Source organism: Astatotilapia calliptera, unplaced genomic scaffold (genome assembly GCF_900246225.1).
Source record: "Astatotilapia calliptera unplaced genomic scaffold, fAstCal1.2 U_scaffold_4, whole genome shotgun sequence".
NCBI lineage: Eukaryota > Metazoa > Chordata > Actinopteri > Cichliformes > Cichlidae > Astatotilapia > Astatotilapia calliptera.
The window spans coordinates 94856-114421 of NW_020535778.1; the positions used below are offsets into that span (position 1 = coordinate 94856).

A 19566-nucleotide genomic window follows, 5' to 3' on the forward strand; every position below is an offset into this window, starting at 1 on the left:
GCATGAATTTGAAGAGTGTGGCATTTTGCACACAGCCTGTAAATGTCAACAACAAAAGGAGTGTGTAAAACATGTATATTGTAGTGATGCAATATACTTTGTATATTTATACTGGCAGTATGGAAAATGATCATTTGGAAATGCTTAAAATGGAAATGATCATTTACTGTGAGGTGAGGTGTGGTTGGGGTGTGGACAGTGGTTGTGCTTTTGTAACGTTGAGGTATGGACAGCTACACACTGAGGCTTTGAGCCTCAGTCCTGCCTGTTCACATCTTATTCTGTAAAAACTAAATTTTCACTGCTTTTATAACCTTTAGTGGGGAGAACATAGCTAGGATTTAATGATTTAACAAATCTTTTGAATCCTTTGTCCTCCACAATGCTAAATGGCTGGGAGTCCTCAATCACCATGCTAACCAGGTCTTCATCTATTTGAGATTGTTCTCCTGAGGAAAGACAATAAAGATAAAGCACAAATATAAATATCACACACGTAACTTATTACAGTTGTATAATATTGTTATACCATTTAGTAACATTACAGCATGCTATATTATCATTGCATTTGATGGCTCACCTGGTCTTGCTCCACAATCGCTGTTCCCCTTATTCTCATGCAAAGCTCTGTAGTGCCTAAGCATGGATGAGGTGTTGTTGTTATATCCCAGCTGCCTGGCACATAGCAAACACTTCACCTTGTACAAAAGTAAAGACAGCTTAACATAAATTGTATTGCACCATCAGTATTATGAAAATACATCTTCTGTAGAAATTTACATACCTTGTTGGGAGGAATAAGATCAAAATGTTCCCACACAGGGGAGGACATCCTCCTCTTCTTAGCTGGCTCCATTCTCTCCTGACTTTCTCTCCTCACTCTCATAAACCTCCAAACTGTCTCCAAACTCTCACTAACTGCAACTCTCCATCAAACACCCACATTTTTGAATAGAGATTGACAGACCACGTGACTTTCGCGCATTGCATGCCGGTAACTCATGGCAAAACAATCCAAGTACCGCATCAAATGCAAGCATTTGCAGCACCGCAAAACGTTCATTCTTCGGTTCCAATAAATTCTTGCTTTTTCTTTGTCCCCCAAAAAGGAATGTACAGAACAAAGGAGAACAATGCCGGTCCGTACAAAGACAGACTTGATGAAAAGTCAAAGAAAAGATACGAGGAAAAAAATCAAACCAGTGAAAGGGTCAGACCCTTACGAGCACACAGAGGGACAAAATACGTTAGCGTGCTGCCCAACTTTCACCACGCTCATATTTATAATTATACGGTTCTTGAAGTGATTGCATACACTCATGAAGTTTAGTAACTTCCGGTCACTGCAACAAGCCCAGGTACAGTTTACCGACGGATGGGTGCAGGACCTTGAAACGCACCGTGTAGAACGAAAGACCATCGTACGTATCATAAGTTTACCAGTCTCACAAATCGTCATCATAAATACACATTCGTTAACCGTTTATTAATAGGACCTTTGAGCTCAATGGTAATTAATTAGTAATGGAAATAATTTCTGGTAGCATTACAGAAATGTAGCAGTGACAATAATACTGTATGCTGTAATCGTACTGGGCAATTAGTGATACAAAACAACTGTTTTATCCTGTGAATAAAAGTATATGTTTTTGTCAATGTACCATAATAACAGAAGCGAAACGCAATATTGTGTCAGGACAATTCACTATTTATGCACAATAAATAAAGGAGCATAGCACGACAATTTCTGTTCAGCACCAGACTTGCTTGTAACCTATATCACCAATTATGTTAAGAAAAATGACGCATTAACTACAACAGCAGACTGACCTTTGTGGGAATGCTTGGAGCAGACTAACCTGTGAGCTGGAGTGTTCTGAGACGTTATATTTTGTCTTTGAATGGCTGCAATCCAGTCGCCTCTTTGTTACTTCGGAAACATGGCTCGAACAATTTCTCTTCAACGACGTAATCCGATAACAACCGATCTCTTTACCCGTCGGCTTTCCGTGGCTGTCATGCGACCGGCTATTGCAGTTAATAATACAACAGCTTCTTGACATTTTTGTGTTTCTTTTTATCGCTGTGTAACTGATTTCAATTGAAAGCCTGCGTGCGCTAGTACCTCTTGCCACGAGTTCCCAGAATTCTTTGAGGTTTTACCCCTGAGTGATGTCACATTTTCAATCTCTATGAAGTCTGAGGGGTTTATATCGCTGTCATAGCTCGCGGCAAAGTTCGAACCACTTCATGAACCAGTCATGTGGTACAGCCGGGCAGCGAGGCTTCGGACGTCATCATTTTCAGCTCCTCCCATAAATGAAGCAAGCCTCGATATGCGCATCGCGGAAACGCCCCCTCAATTACTCGACACAAGCTTCGAAGCCTCGATACCGAACGTCACATCACTAGTGGAGACTGAATGTCAGTTTGTTTTAGTTTTAAGTGGGTGAGTGATGGTGTTCACTGTAATTGAGCAAACTCCCTTTAGTCAGTGTGTTTCAGCTGGGTGGCTGTGCTGCCCTTCCAGCGAAGCACTTGTTTGTTCTTTTGCTTTGTTGTTTTAATTTGTTGTTTGGTGGCTATCCTGGGTGGGGGTACGCTTCAGAGTTTGGTAGGAGACTATATCTCTGGTCTGCTGCCTGCTCTCGAGTTCGCGTTTAAAGTTGCCTCGAGCCTGGTACACCACTGAAGACTAGGGTAGGAAAAGTTAGGGTTTTGTTGTTTTTAGTGTTTTAGGCTGGGAGTTGCACATAGTAAATCAGTGGCACCAAACTTGGTAGGAGGTTTGAGACTGATTTGATTATGGTCTGTAGCTGAGGCAGGTAGGTTGTTTTTAGGTTGGCATTGTGTGCACACCATGTGTGTGCATATGTCAGTGTTGATGGATGCTAATGAGATCCTTGTGAGGTGAGGGTTTTGTGCTGTGACCGTTAGTGTTGTGGGGAATATGGCTATTTTGTTGGATCACTTGTGAGTGTTGTTGGCCAGGTGATGGCAATAACACTGTGGGGTGCTGAGCCACCCTTGATGTGATCATTGTGTGGCCATAGCTCTCCATTTTGTGGTTGGTCACTAGTATGCTTGATTTACTGAACTTTTTGGATTAAAGTAACTTGTTGTGGTATAGGGCCACTTGTATGTGACTGTTTGTGTGATGGAGACAACAGATCACTTGTGATTATTTGAAGCTACTTTTGGTTTTGTGTTGTAGCAGATCAGGTAATCATTTTGGGTTTGTTACCATTGTGCTCCTTTGTGTTGGTCACATGTTACTTTGTGTGTGTGTTCAGTGTGGCAACTTCAAATCCTCATGCCCATCCATTCTTAAAGATGCCAACTATAATGTGAACACTGTGCTTCTGTTAGCTTTAACTTTTATTCCAGGTTTGTGGGTCAAGGACCTGAAGGCTTCAGAGGGGCTTTTAATAAATTTAGGGGTCCTAGAGGAACCCTTTTAAGGGAGGTGTTACGTCCCTCTGCAGCCTCTAATCTGCTCAGTGTGTTCAGCTGGTGCTAATTGGCCACACATACTCTGGTATTCATCTCCTTTTTTATGTTGCGGCTTTTGAGCCGGGTCGTAACAGTTGGCATCCTCGAAAGAGTGACCTTTGTCCTTTAGATGCAGATGAACTGCTGAGTCTTGTCCCGTGGAGGTGGCTCTTCTATGTTTTTTTTGTTTTTGTTTTTTTCTCAGACTATGTATTTTTCAAAATTCTATAAAGTGAGCGCGAGAGCCCTCGGTGCGCCTACTCGCTGCTGAAGTCAAAGTGAACTTTATTGTCATCTTCGCTACATACAGTCCAGTATATAGAGACGAGACGACGAGGCTCCAGTTACACCAGTGCAAGTAAACAAACAATATATATAAGAAGAGTAAGAAAATAAATATACACTTTAGGACTCGGGGTAAAGAGATCAATAACAATTTAAAATGTATAATTTACAGTTTGATGATTGCCCCAGACAAAGTGAATCTCTGAACTAAGGTGAACTAGAGGGAGTGTTCGCCCGGGGCGCCAAACAGGCTAGGACCGCCACTGCTGACAGAGGCGAGGCTGCCAGACACCAACCGGGCCCTCTGACCCCCACCAGTAGGCAACGGGTGAAGTGTCTTGCCAGACTAAAAACATGGAGCAGAAAGGACACGTAGTAATTTGAATAATTTTTGAATTTCAAACACGGATCCAAAGTTTCTTCTATCATGTCCTGTATTTACACTCTGCTCTCTGTGTTAGCCCTGTTTTCTTTATTACATTGTGACTCAGTAGCAGTAATGTAAGTTCACCCATGTCCCCAAATAATCCAAACCAGTTTCATTGAAACTGGTTATGTCAAACTGTCAAATTTGAATGTAGACTATAAGGTGATGTTTAGACCGGACATATATCAGTGCTTCTTACTAAAACATTTCCAATACAAACAAAGGGAACTAATTTTTAAAGATACAATAGACTTTATAAAAGTTTGACCTTAATGTGACGTTGGTCCAAAGTATTTAGGATCCGCATATATCATTCCCTTTATGCATGTTGTCAATACAAGCACTGGCAGTGAGAACCAGTTTTGACATAGCAGATAGTTGAGAACAATCTCTTGACCTTGAAGGAGGTAAAGGTCATACAATATTTTAAACCTTCAAACTGTGCTATATGTTGACAACACATACCCAACTTTTAAGAATCATAGCGTCTAAATTCTACATTTTCTAAGTTATATGATTGTCCATGCTATAAGGTTTACTGCCAAGAAGCTTTGTTACAACAAAGAAATAATCAGCTAAACACAAATGAACTTCCTATTTGTGAAAAACAAATTTAATTAGTTAAAAAATCTGCTGTATGTTCTTAAAGCACTTAAAGTAAGTGGGTTTAGACATGTTCCTGTACGTTGTACCAGACACTTCATTCTTCTTCTCAGTGAATGAGATGTAACACCTTTAATCCTAAGTCTGTTACTGGGCTTCCCTTCCTAAAAAACACACTCTGTATCATCAGATATACCAGATTCTAATACCAGTTCTGTTAACACCAGTGCTGTGTTATCATAAATGACGTTTAATAATAAATATTTTGATTTGAAAATCTTTGAGTAATTGCTTTGATAACTTTGGCCATAAAACACGCTCCAACACTGTAACACTGCTCTCTCAGTCATCTTTTCGCCTCAGTGTAGCATTGGTAACAGTGAGACAACACTGTCACCATGAGGTCAAACTGGGACATTACACCAGATAATTCTCATCCTCCAAATGTTTATTAAAAAAAAAATACCTCCACACATTTGTAAACATTAAAAACATCTAAAGAGCAAAGTTTCTGACCATTTAGTTCAATTTTAATCATAAGGTGATAAATTGCAACAAGTGTTGCCCAGAGGTGTTTTATATTGTAAGGTAAAGACCCGGCATTTGAAACATGAAGAGTAATGAGGCAGGAAAATAAGACTGTGAGATGATCATCCATGATTTTTTAATGAGCATCAAACCACACAGAGGAATTTAGGACAAACATTTACATAATGTCCTCTTTTTGTTAAACGAAGCATGCAGTCAAGTAGATACACCTGCTAAACTCAAAAATTAAATTACATTTTTTCTGCTGCAGTAAACTAAAGTGTAAGAGCTACAGAGAAGATTTAAAGTGACATGTCCACACAAACCAACTCATTCATTTATTTGTCTGTTTGTGCAGGAAGAGTGCTGGGATCATGATCAGAGTGAGTGTGATGTCTTCTTTCAGGCTAACGTCATTAAACACTTCAAAACAATCTAGAGAGGTCAGAATTAATGCAGTATTTAAAGTGAATTGCTGCCTAATGCTCTAGTTTACATACATACAGAAGTAGTGAAGGTGAGGCAGTTGCGAACTACAGTCTGAAGTCATTAATGATTCTTCAGCGCAGACCTGATGCAGATGCAGCTTCCAGCTCTGATAAGTGAGGCCTCACACCTGCATTCTTTTTATTGACAAGCAGGGAGCAACTCACAATCATGGCAGCAGTCACAGTTTCCCGGTGACTTTCTGGGCAAATTTTTGGTCATATTAAAACAATAAGATGAGCATTGATCCGGATGAAACAAGATGCTCCAAAATTATGAATGATTTCACTGTTTTAAAATGTTTAACTGTTTTGTGCGTCTGCCTTCACACTGTGGTGATGGAGACTTGGCATATTTCAGAACAACTTCAGGAGAAAGCTGGAGGTAAAGGACAACGACTTGTAAAGGGTCAAGACAGAGTTATCTTCAAATAAAATATGGAATTAGGACTGTCTGCCTGCTTAGTTTTACTTTGTTTGGGAAAGAAGGCAGTCTTGAGAGATGAAGTGAAGTTCATTGTTACAGTTATGAAGATCTGGATTGAATTTAGTCAATGAGGTTGTGGCAGGTGTGTGGTGGTCTTTGGCCTGCTGTAGGGTAGGGGTGGCACAGTGAGCTCTCAGGGTGGCGTGGAGGTGTGGCAGCGAGGCAGATGTGTGCGCTCAGCCTAATGGCTCTTTTTCCGTCTGTTTGGATACAGTGACGATGGAGACAGAGGAAGAGAGACTGAAGCAGTGACTGTTTCCTGGGCTCAACAACAAATTTTTTCTTGAGCACAGAACAGCCTCTCTGAGGTAAACTCCATGTCTGAGCCATGTCAGAATCTGAATGCAGCAAAGTGGATTTGGTTTATGTGTGGACACTTAATTAAGCTTCAGTGACAGAAAAGATCAGAAGTTAGATTTAGATCCATAGAAATAGAAAGGGGACTCAAGACAAAATTAAAGTTACTAAGCTAAGATTTTATTGTGTGGATTTTAATAGTGTCATGGTCCTGGGTCGTGCGACCCAGTGTTGAGTTTTATGTATCTTTTGTATTCATTTATGCTCTAGCTTAGTTCGTCTAGTTAATTTCTAGGGTGCTGTTTAGCCCTTTGTTTCTTAGTTGTTTATGTCATCTCCTCCTGTACTCAGTCTCCCTGGTTCGTGCGTCTACCTGTCATGCGTCATGTCTGCGTGATTATGTTCAGTTCAGGTCACGTCCATTTAATCCCTATGTTTCCTGTTTTACTTTGAAAGTCTGTGTCTAATGTCAGTGTATGTCATTAGGTTCATGTGTATCAGCTGTTCCCCCTCATGTGTTTCCACTTCCCTTGATCATCCCTTGATCATCCCTGTGTTTCATTCAGTCTGTGTCGCATCGTCTGTGTTCCTACCCTCCATGTTTTCACGGCCAGTCTTTGCATTCTTAGTTTTCTGAGTCTTCATAGGTTATCGCAGTATCAGTTTCCCGGTTTAGTTATAGTTTAGTTTAGTCACTGTGCTTCTGCCTTGTTTAACCTCTATGTCATCAGCCATAATAAAGGCTCACTTTCAGTTTAAATTCACTCCTGTCTCCTCACCTGGGCCCACCACACACCACCACACGGCTTGTCTCCACAGACTGGGATTGATGTGCGTATAACACGCTTTACTAGTCCATAAGGACCCCAACGCGCTTTACATATCCAGTCATTCACCCATTCACACACACATTCACACACAGGTGATGGCAAGCTACATTGTAGCCACAGCCACCCTGGGGCGCACTGACAGAGGCGAGACTGCCGGACACTGGCGCCACCGGGCGGGTGAAGTGTCTTGCCCAAGGACACAATGACCGAGACTGTCCAAGCCGGGGCTCGAACCGACAACCTTCCGATTACAAGGCGAACTCCCAACTCTTGAGCCACGATCGCCCATGAGACAAATGCCTTACAATGGCCTGTAATGTGTTCTTTTTTGAGCAAGAATAGGGCAGCAGACATTTTAATTATGTCCACTATGTCAAAGTTGTTTGAATGAATGAGAATGGATCTTTTGACCATTCAGGACCCCACAGTAGAAATTCTAACTACTGGGTAAATGACAGGGAGATGACAAGAAACTGTTTTGGAGGTACTGTGGGCCAATTAGAGGAGAATCACCTTCCACCACAACAACCCCCAAAAAGCAGGAGCAGCATCTGTATGTCTGATGTGTGCAGTGGCATGGTTGGTATGTGACAGTTAAGCAATGGCACTAGGTTCATCGCTGACATCAGGTGAACTCCAGGAAGCCCTGAAAAGTATGGACAATTCTGGCACCATTATTCCACAGAATGTTGCAGGAAATCAAGGAATATGGCAGACTACCATTAAATATGAATTCAGCCATCAGCAAAACCAAAGCAAAGATGTTCCTACCATTTTAATGTTGATCTTAAAACAATCTGCAAAGCTCTCTAAAAAGATTAGAGAAGATAACCCATCTCACAATACATCCTGACGAACTGGTTTCTTAAAAGGGAGCCATTCATTAAAAATGCACATAGATTATTTAATTTAATAGACTGTTCATGTAATAAAAGCACTGAAACTACAATATTGTCTCTAGATGCGGGAAAAGCATTGGATAGAGTACACTGGAAAGTTTTTATTTGTAACTCTACACAAATCTGGTTTTGGAAACTGTTTCATAAACTGATTAAAAATATTATATAATTCCCCAAAAGCATCTGTCAGGCTGAATGACCAAACATCCTCCAATTTTTGTCTCTAGAGGGGCACCTGGCAGGGATGCCCACTCTCCTCTTCACTGTTTGCAATTTTTATCAAACCACTAGCAGCAATTAGACAGGCTATAATTATTAAGTGCATATGATGCAAGAGTGTAGAACATAAAATCTGTTTTTATGTGGATGATTTGTTACTTTTTCTTCAATTTTCACAAACCATTCTCTCTGGGGTCATTCCATTAATAAACTCTTTCTCAAAAGTTTCAGATTATTCAATAAACTGGTTAAAGTCTACAGTTCTTCACATAAAGTAGGCTGTAGGTTACATTTTATATTTGCAATTGTTCCTGTGTGCCAACATGCCCACATTACTGCTGCACTGCAGGCTCCATGAAAACAAGAGGAACCCCTAAGGCACAGGAGTCGAACTCCAGGCCTTGAGGGCCAGTGTCCTGCAGGTTTTAGATGTATCCTTGATCCATCACAGCTGATTTAAATGACCTCCTCAACATGTCTTGCAGTTCTCCAGAGGCCTGGGAATGGACTAATCATTTGATTCAAGTGTGTTGACCCAGGGTGAGATCTAAAACCTGCAGGACACCAGCCCTGGAGGCCTAGAGTTGGAAACCCCTGAAGAGTGTAAAAGTGGTGATCTTGAAGAACCAAACACCTACACAGGCTACACAATAAAAACTGAGAGCAAGAATGAAGATCCAGCACCTGCAAACTGGACTCTGGATAAAAATATCTCTAATATTAACAGTTACCCAAATGTAATAACGCTAAGTAATTAACATTTAAATTTAATACAAAATGTTTATATATTGTGTCATGAAATAAATAAATATATTAATATATATTAATATATATATATATTAATACATAATCAATAATGATTTTGTTATGGTAGAAGGTGAAAAATCAAATCAAAACATAACAGTTATTTCTGTAGTTCAGAAAGGTATCTAAAAAAATAATAAATATGCAAAAAAAAGTGCATGCAGGTTTTATTATTGAAGTTATTATCGTCACAAAACTTAACTCGGATTTACAACTGCTGTGGTGCAATTTTTTTTCTTTCTTTCATGGGACTTGCTGATCTGCTGCCCTAAGAGAATGTGTAGACTTTTTCTTTGTTTTCTCTTTTTGTCACTTTCACTTTGATAAGGAGTCAGCTGTAGGATTGCATAGTAGGTTTAACTGGCTCAGTGATGTCTTGTTTATTTTAGCTGGTTACTGCCCTGAAGCCACACTAGTTTGTATCTAAAGTAAATGGAGTGTAGGACTGTGATTACACAGCTCTGTATTGTTTACCATCTTATGATTTACAACAGTTAAACCACAGTAACAACTCAACACTAGTATGGGAGATATGAAGCTACATACAATTTAGAAGAATAAACACATTTTTGACAACTAACATTTTTCCTCTGCAATCAGACTTGTAAATCATCAAACCTATTTTGTAGCACACGAGTCCCTGCAGATGGGCTGTGTACTTTCTGTAGATGCAAAATATTGTGTGCCTCCCTCCATACTTGTTATCTTGATATTCAGAGTAGACAGCTTGGATGTAAGTGACTTCTTACATTCCTTGATTTCAACCTGATTGTCTTAATGTCAGATCTAATGAACTTCCAAAACAGAGCTACTAGATCACTTAAATTACACAATTGAAAGCATATGTGTATTGTTTGTGTATTTATACACAAGCACTCATATATATTCAAATAATTACAAAAAAAAATAAATCTTTGTTTACCTGTTACTACCACACACCAAATCCGGTCGTTGGTACTTCCTGGCTTGTGTAGCCACTAGGTAACAAAAGCTCAACACTGCGCCTAGCATCCTGAAGCACTTCTGTTGTGTTTTGCACGTGCTTCGAAGTTTGTACGTGCTATGGAGTTTTTAAATGTTTTGGAGTTTTTACGTGTTTTGGACTTTTTATGTATGGCGTTAGTTTTGTGCCACTATTCTGAGCACACGTAAAAAAAAATTGCAGGTGCAAGTGTAGCATTTTGAGGAGAAATTTATTTTGAGCAAAGAAAAGCTGAATTTGAGTGAACAAAATTCATTGCTGTGTGCAAAAAATGTATTTCAGTGTTTGCTATTATCCACACACACTCACAATAGCAGCCCTTCTCGCTCTATTTTTGCATTTGCGCTCGCTCGCAATGTGTTGCTCGCGCGCTCAACTCTTTCTGTACACCGTTATATTGGTGCCAAAAAAAACAGCCAATTACAGACTTGGATGCAAAAAAAATCTGATTGGCTGTTTTGGTCTCCAATCAGCTCGAAATGACAAAATGCAATATCCCAGAATCCATTTCGTCCAAAACGCAAACGAGGCAGCAGCAGAGAAACACAGAGTGGCGGAGTTTGAATTATTACTCTGTCTGGGTCACAAAATAAACGTTTAAGTTATTTTCAAGCGAGAATGTAGCTGTGTAAGCTTCAAATGGCTTTATTGGCAATGAGAAAAGCTATAAAACACTGACTTATTTAAAACATTTTCATAGGAAGTGCATAGATAGTGTTATCATTATTGACTTTCTTTTACTTTTTTCAGGTCGCAATAAGAAAAATTGTTTCTGACAACTGGTTCGGTCTAAGGTTAATTCTTGGTGGGGTTTAAGCAAAATCGTGGTGGTGATACTAGTGTTGGTTTGCTGGTTGGCCACAACTGTGAATCCTGGTAGATCTGTTGCAACAGATTGACAAAAATAAATATTTATTAGTCCTGATGAGCAAAGACCAAGTCATTACTGCACACAAGTCTTGGCAAAAAAAGCAGACAGACCAGTATTTCTTCAAATACGTGTACCTGCAGCATGCTGTAGTGTTATAAGAATATTGTTTATACTCCATATGCACAGATTTCTATAAATAATGCTACATGCTTTAATTGTGTGTATTTGTAGCTCTTATAATCCCGCTAAAACTCTTTGAGGGGAAGAGTTTTAGCGGTTTAATGTCTTTTTCCAGAATTAAACCGCATTTAGTTGCTGTTTAATGTCTTGCAGTAAAATAGATATGTTGCCCCTGCTGGACTCCGCAATACAACTACCGGGGTTCTCTGTGCACCGCGCGGACAGGTCGCAGGATCTTACTGGGAAAAGCAGAGGCGGTGGTGTATGTTTCATGATCAACAACAGCTGGTGTGATTTTTCGAACGTGCACCCGGTCAAATCCTTCTGCTCACCGGACCTGGAGTACCTGATGATTAAGTGCCGGCCATTCTGGCTGCCGAGGGAATTTACAGCAGTGATTATTACGGCTGTTTACATTCCCCCACAAGCTGACACTGACCGAGCACTCAGGGAACTGTACAGCGCGATCAGCAGCGAGGAAACCGCACACCCAGAGGCAGCGTTTATCACAGCCGGAGACTTTAATAAGGGAAACCTGAAGAAAGTCTCACCCAAACTCCACCAACACATCCATTTTAACACTCGTGGAGAACGGCTTCTGGACCACTGTTACACCTCTTTCCGAGATGCGTACAAAGCCCTCCCCCGCGCCCCATTCGGCCAATCAGATCACTGCTCCATCCTGCTCCTGCCCGCCTACAGGCAGAAGCTGAAACAGGAAGCTCCAATCCGGAGGGCGGTGCACTGTTGGACGGACCAATCGGAGTCTGCGCTGCGGGACTGTTTTGATCACGCGGACTGGGAAATGTTTCGCGTGGCTGCTAGGGACATTGATGAATACACAGACTCAGTCTGCGGATTTATCAGGAAATGCGTGGAAGATGTCGTCCCATCCAGAACAGTTAAATCCTTCCCAAATCAAAAACCCTGGATTAACGGAGATGTTGCACTGGCGGCACGGAGCACCGCCTTTGCCTCCGCGAACACATCGGACTACAAACACTCACATTACCAACTCCGGAAGACGATCAAAGCAGTCAAACGTGAGTACAGGGAAAGGGTGGAGCAACAGTTTGACAACCCTCGGAGTATGTGGCAGGGACTAAACACGATCGCAGACTTTAGAGGGAAAACCAGCACACCGCAGACCACGGCCTCTCTGTGTGAGGATCTAAACGTATTCTACGCTAGATTCGACACAGCGAACACCATGAGACCGGACAGTGTGCGCACCGCGGATGACGTCAGTGCGTACACTGTGTCTGAGGAGGATGTGCGGAAGTGCTTCAGGAAGGTGAACGCGCGCAAAGCTACTGGACGGACGGGATTCCCGGCCGCGTCCTCAAGTCATGCGCGGCTCAGCTGGCTGGAGTGTTCACGCACATCTTCAACCTTTCCCTCTCTCTGTCTGTAGTCCCAGCCTGCTTCAAAATGGCCACCATCGTCCCTGTACCCAAAATCCTCCACCATCTCCTCATTGAACGACTGGCGACCTGTAGCCCTGACCCTCATCGTGAGCAAATGCTTCGAGAAGCTGGTCAGGGACTTCATCTGCTCTGCACTACCCGACTCACTGGATCCTCTACAGTTTGCATACCGCCACAACAGGTCCACTGATGATGCCATAGCCCTGACACTACATACTGCCCTGTCACACCTGGAGAAGAGAGACACGTATGTGAGAATGCTGTTTGTAGATTACAGCTCAGCATTCAATACCATCGTTCCCTCGAAGCTGGACAGGAAACTGCAGGATCTAGGACTGAGCAGCTCCCTCTGCAGCTGGATCCTTAGCTTCCTGTCTGACAGACGCCAAGTGGTCAGACTGGGCAGCATCACCTCATCCCCCATCACACTGAACACTGGTGCTCCACAGGGGTGTGTACTGAGCCCTCTCCTGTACTCACTCTACACCTACGACTGCACAGCCACTAACAGCTCCAACATCATTGTGAAGTTTGCGGACGACACTACAGTGGTGGGTCTTATCACCAACAGTGATGAGACAGCTTACAGGGAGGAGGTCAGCGCCCTGACCCACTGGTGTCAAGACAACCATCTCACCCTCAACGTCGCAAAGACAAAGGAGTTGATAGTGGACTTCCGGAGGTGCAGAGAAGTACACACCCCCATCACCATCAACGGCGCTGCTGTGGAGAGAGTGAGCAGCTTCCGGTTCCTTGGCGTACATCTGGCTGAGGATCTTACGTGGTCAGTACACACAAACAAACAGTGAAGAAGGCGCAGCAGCGCCTCTTCTTTCTCAGGAGACTGAAAAGATTCGGCATGAGCCCCCGCATCCTCAGGACCTTCTATCACTGTGCCATTGAGAGCATCCTCACTGGATGCATCACCACCTGGTATGGCAACAGCACCGCCTACAACCGCAAAGCTCTCCAGCGAGTAGTGCGGTGCTCTGAACGGATAATTGGAGGTGAGCTTCCCTCCCTCCAAGACATCTACAGGAAGCGCTGCCTGAGGAAAGCGGGGAGGATCATCAAGGACTCCAGTCACCCCAGCCATAAACTGTTCAGACTGCTTCCATCAGGAAGGAGGTTCTGCAGCATCCGGTCCCGAACCAGCAGACTGAGAGACAGCTTCTTCCATCTGACTGCTGAACACTTCATAGACACCTCAGCTTCACTACTGGAACTTCAACATTATGCACTACATACCGTACAGAAATGCCGCTGTTTTGCACATATTCAACTCTGTATATTTTTATATTTTTATATATTTTATTTTATTATTGTTTACTATTTAATTTGTAAAAATGTGTATACACACCCACACACACACACACCACACACACACACACACACGTAGGAAAACATTTAGTATACACATCCAGGAATGCATACACTATTATATATTGTACATATATTTATTAGTTTCAGGTTGGCCATTCTTGTATTTTGCTCGTTTGTGTTGTTGTGTTTTGCACATCTCTGTTGCTTGTGGGGCTCGCACACAAGAATTTCACTCGCATGTGCTGTGCCAGTGTGCCTGCACATGTGATGTGACAATAAAAGTGATTTGATTTGATTTGGTGGGGAAAAAACACTTGAATATCTGCAACTTTCAGGGAGCTTTCTCAGCAGACACCAGCGAGCACAGCCCGAAGCTACTTCGCTTGTTTAAAATTCCACTTGGGTGTGCCGTCTGAGAAACGCCTGTGTTTTGACATTGATAGAGAAGTGAAGCAATAGACAAGAGAAGAAGCTCTTGAGTTAACACACTTACACTAACCAGACTCCCAACACTTTGACGCAGGACAAAGTCAGTCTTTTTTTTTCCAAACATGGGGAAACTTTTGATTTCCTCCACCTACCTAATGCTGGTAAGTGCTTCTAGTTTGGTTTTAGAGCATGCCTAGATGATTGATACATGTTTACTTTCTCTCACTTTTGTCATGCCAGGAAGCATTAAAACATTAAATGTGACAAGTCAGTTTGAAACTCACTTTCACCTCCAGATCCTGTCCTGTGTGGAGTCATGCTTTCTGCTGAGATCTCTCTACGTAATTGTACCTGAAATAATTCCAGCTGGATACCAAGTAGCAAAAGGTGCCGCTCTGTGTATTTGTGTTATTCCTTCAGTTTGAAAAAGTGTTGTAAGCCGAATGTTTTGTGTTTTATGTCTCTTTTTATCTTTCACTTTCTCGCTTTTCAGTTGAAACCGTCGGCTGTGATGCAAAATCAGTGCAGTTAACTGTGAAGGACCCGAGTTTAACAATAAAAAGTAACGGAGCAGTCGTAGCTTTAACATCTGTTTCAGTGGGAGAAGGAGGACGGACATTTTCTGTGTCTGCTCAGGACAATAGTGGACTGGAAAGAAAGATGGAAGTTCACCTTGTCCGCAGTACAATGCCGAAAAGACATGTAAGGCAACTGCATATTGTGAGTCGTTTATACAGGTCAGAAGGCACAGTCTTTTTTTTTTTTTTATCTAACATGTCTGAACTTGTTGGAATGTCACAGCGACGAGGCCAAGGCTCCCTGAACCGCTCTAAAAGACCGGCCTGTCGTTTTCCGACGTCTGTAGTCGAGAATTATGAAGGGAACTATCCAATACTCCTTGAGAAGGTGAATTGAATGCTAAATTTATATACACCCCCCCCTTCATTTGATCTGATTCAGGTTACATTCAGCTGACAAAGTTATTATTTTCCTTGATGTTATGTGTTTGAGCTACAGTACCATATTGTAAACTGCGTACACTTTTGATCTATTTCATGACCCTGTGAGCTGAAAGAGCCCACAGCAGACTGCTTCATGATAAACATGTTATGAATAACAGAATCCTTGTTTTTGTTTATGATTTTATTTGGATTCTCCTGTAGCTGGTGTCAGAGCCCTCAGCAAGCCATGATATGTACTTTACTATTGAAGGAGAGGGAGTCGATACGTATCCAACTGGAGTGTTCAGTATGGACACAGACACGGGGGATCTGTTCTTGCTCAAAGCAGTGGATCGTGAGGAGTTCCCAGCATATAATGTGAGTGTGAAGATGACGCTGGTTTAGAAGATTTGTAAAGAGTTCCAATAATGTTCCACAGTCATCTTTAAGGAGTGATTTATCAATCATTCAAATAGTTACAGAGTATTTGTTCCTCTACTGAGCATGTTTGTTTATTTATTTTTTTTATTTATTTATGTTTTCATTCAAGCCTGGAACTGGCACAGTTCACATATGGAGTCTTGTTATGTCCCTGCCTCTCCTTTCGATATTTGTGTGCATTAACCTTGTCAAATGTGTGTGTTTTTTTTCCCTCTATAGTTTGTAGTGCGTGCTTTTGACAAGCATACTAATGTGGAGCTAGAGGAGAAATTCCCCCTGAGTGTGTTTGTAGATGATGTCAATGACAATGCTCCAGAGTTTGTAGGTCCTTTACACTTTACAGTTCCTGAGCACTGTAGTGCAGGTGAGAAAGACAACATTCAGTAATAGTTGATTCAAATAGTTGATCAAATACCACATGTGGTATTTGATTTTCAGTGCAGTTGCTCTAAATGATTATGGGTTACAATACAGGGACTGTGGTGGGAGTGGTGAGTGCAACTGACAGAGACGACATTTACACCGACCATGTGAAGATTAAATATACACTCGTATCTGGATCAGACATGTTTACCATTCATCCAGAAACAGGTGTCATCACAACAACAAGCAACACCCTAGACAGAGAGGTGAGCACTGCCTCTGCATCACTGATACCTGTGAACTTTATGTAATTGAAAACAAGTGCTTTACAACATATTTTTATTATAATACTTTTCCAAAATTTCTTTTAAAGTTAAAAGACAACCATGTGGTGACTGTAAAAATCCAGGATATGAATGGTGCACCAAATGGTCTGTTTGCCACATCAACAGCAACAATTGCTCTGAGTGATATTAATGACAATCCACCAACCTTCATGAAATCATCTGTAAGTGTTTGAAAAAACTGTCTGCATGTAATTTGGCTGAATAACTGAAATCATATCGATTGATTTTGGCGTCCTTTTTCTACTTATTTCACCAAAATACTTTTTACTGACATAATTAAAGAAATACTAAAGACACCCCCTCTCTTCCCCATCTTCTTGCTCTTTCTTGTAGTATAATGTTACTGTGCAAGAAGATGAAAGTGAAAAACTTTTACTTCGAATTCCTGTTCAAGATAAAGATTTGATAAACACATCGAACTGGATGTCAAAGTTTGTTATTACTAAAGGAAATGAAAATGGAAATTTCAGGATAGTTACTGACCCCCAAACAGACGAAGGGCTTTTGTACATCTCAAAGGTGAGACTGGATTATTATTAAATTCATTATTATCATTTAGTGATGTTGGTGGAAGCATTTTGCATGGATCACATCTAATGCAAAGTCAGCCTATATACAACTGATTTATATTCATAAACTTTAAAATGTCTTTCTTTTTTCCAGCCATTAGATTATGAGAAGACCAACGATGTCCAGCTTCAGATCACTGCACAAAATGTAGCATCACTGAATGGCAGCAGTGCCACGTGGCAGTCCATCCCTGTGAATGTCAATGTTGAAAAAGTGGATGCAGGGTAAGATGGGTATGGTTGTTTCCTTTGTCTGGACTCTTGGAAAATGACTGATACACCTTTTCCTGCAGCTCTGTGTCCTTCGGACTACTAGGAATTATGACTATGCTGTGCCCTGTGGTCCTGCTCCTGATGCTCTGTGAGTCTCCCATTGTGATTAAGTTGTAAGGGTTAGATAGGGGTTCTCTTGTAGTTTGCTCATTGCATATTAGGAAGTGAACACTATTGCATACAATAGTGTAGTGTATAATGCTGCTATGCTCATTCTTGTGATGCCTACCACACATAAAAGAACTCTGTGACCTCTGATTTTGAACACGCCTGCTTTTTGTTGCAGTCCTGCTTCTTGCATTTTTCTGTCTAACAAAGAGAGAGAAATTGCAGCTTAATGAACCAGGAAACACAGGAAGAATCCCACTCATATCCAACATAGAGGTCCCAGGGGACAGCGCGGTAAGGTTAGTAACGTAGAAGCACCGTCTCGGCTTACAGTTATTCACAAAGAAACCATATTTGCTTCTCCCCCCCCCCCCCCCCCCCCTCCTTTGGCTTTATTTGTTTTATTGCTGCTTTTGCTTTGATTGATGCAAGTCTCATCAGTCGTCTCTGTTTCGAGACTGACCAAACACTAAATGGTTTATGTTAAGGGTGTAATGATTAATCTTGGCTTGAAAGAAAGACCTCAAGCACCATTGGTCAGCCTGTTGGTAGTGGTGTAGACTAAAGAGGTTTTCTGTATAACAAATGGTTGCTATATACATCAGGTATTTTTTTTTTTTTTATGATTACAAACATGAGTTAAATCCCATTTGTAATATCGTCTTTTTCTCTAAGTCTGGATAGTATCCTGTGCAAACCTCAGCATTTCTCAGCTTTTGGTAAAATATATTTTGTCTTTAACTTGTTGGTGATATGTTAGCCTGATGTTCAATATCTGACCGTCAGTAATAACAGGGAATATTAACAAACTGCCTTTGTCTTCTAGAAACTGATCCAAATGGGAACAAAAGGGCAATACGCAGACGATATCATTCACTTCTAAGGGTCTAAGTATGTGGCTGTGTAACTGGCTCTATCAGATGTTGCAGTGATAATAATGAAAACGATAACATTGACTTTCTGAACACATTCGGATGAAAGTTAAAAACTCTTGCAAAGGTCTGCAGGAAGAAATGAAAACAGTCACTCCAGATTAATGTTGTTTACTTTAAGCTGTAAAAGATGCAGATTGGGTCTGAATGCTTAGCTTGTTTCTGGGGTAAGAATATATATATAAAAAAAGAACAAGCAGGTGGTGCAGGTGTGTATCTGCTATTGCTGTTTTTTGCTTTATTTCTTTGCTGTTATTGTTGTTGTGAGTTTTTTGTTGTTCCTTTGTTTGTATTTTTAATGTTAAAGTGGTTTTGTTCTAAAAACTAAGCAGATGCTGTTAGTTGTGCATACTGTGTGCTGTATGGCTTTAGCAACATTTGCACCACAGGAGCTCCTTACCAAGCAATCTTTTGGAGCTTTGTACCTCAAGATCTAAAAAAAAATCATACCTTTATTTTTGGAGGACAGCTCCTTCTTACACTTCAGGCGTTTTTGGTGCATGGACGTTTCTTGTTGGAAAGCAATTTCTCATAAAAATCCAGCTGTTTTCAGAGTATACCACATAAATTGTTGATTATCACCAACTTAAATTAATTCAGAAAGCTGTGAAGGGAAATGGAAACAAAACAAAAACAAAACTGTGTTTTCTTGCACTCAAGCTATTGGTGGGAGAACATACAAAACCACCTTAAGGGAACCTTTTAGCTCTTAGTTCATGGACTAGAAGTTCTGGTTAATTTGGGTTGAAATTAAGCTACTCGTGTTTGTCTGTATATTAGTTAGTAGTCACTATGGTATGTTTTACTCTTTTTTTATTTAAATCATTGTCTGCAGTAAGAAAGTGCATTTCTTTTTTCGCCTTGTTGCTGGTTTTTATTGTTATTAATTTTCATCTTTGCAGATATATTTGAAGTAAAACAAAAACATAACGAAAGAAAATAACTGCCTAATATTTCACAATATGTGATGTAAAATTAGACATTCATAATGATCTATTTTACTCAGTGTTGATTTACTCCTGCT

The 19566-nt window shown here is 41.0% G+C and overlaps 1 protein-coding gene across 2 annotated transcripts; it reads left to right on the forward strand.

Annotated features, from left to right (window-relative positions):
* The first annotated feature begins 14569 nt into the window (after positions 1-14569).
* LOC113018105 (desmocollin-2-like) lies at positions 14570-18806 on the forward strand. 2 transcript variants are annotated; one of them, XM_026161167.1, is made up of 13 exons: positions 14570-14729; positions 14865-14955; positions 15062-15270; positions 15370-15474; positions 15732-15887; positions 16170-16314; positions 16425-16579; positions 16687-16821; positions 16994-17179; positions 17324-17454; positions 17523-17590; positions 17789-17904; positions 18437-18806. In XM_026161167.1, the coding sequence occupies exons 1-13, from the start codon at positions 14691-14693 to the stop codon at positions 18491-18493; spliced, it is 1593 nt and encodes a 530-aa protein (XP_026016952.1). In that variant the 5' UTR covers positions 14570-14690; the 3' UTR covers positions 18494-18806. The 2 variants fall into 2 exon arrangements, with proteins under 2 accessions (XP_026016952.1, XP_026016953.1); XM_026161168.1 differs by having other exon boundaries at positions 17789-17909; positions 18437-18498.
* Positions 18807-19566: the final 760 nt, after the last annotated feature.

Excerpts from the sequence above, each read along its gene's own strand:
- LOC113018105 (XM_026161167.1), top strand. The coding sequence starts at position 14,691 with ATGGGGAAACTTTTGATTTCCTCCACCTACCTAATGCTG. Across the intron at positions 14,730-14,864 it reads CCTCCACCTACCTAATGCTG|ATCCTGTCCTGTGTGGAGTC; the intron begins GTAAGTGCTTCT and ends TTTCACCTCCAG. Across the intron at positions 16,822-16,993 it reads CAACCTTCATGAAATCATCT|TATAATGTTACTGTGCAAGA; the intron begins GTAAGTGTTTGA and ends TCTTTCTTGTAG.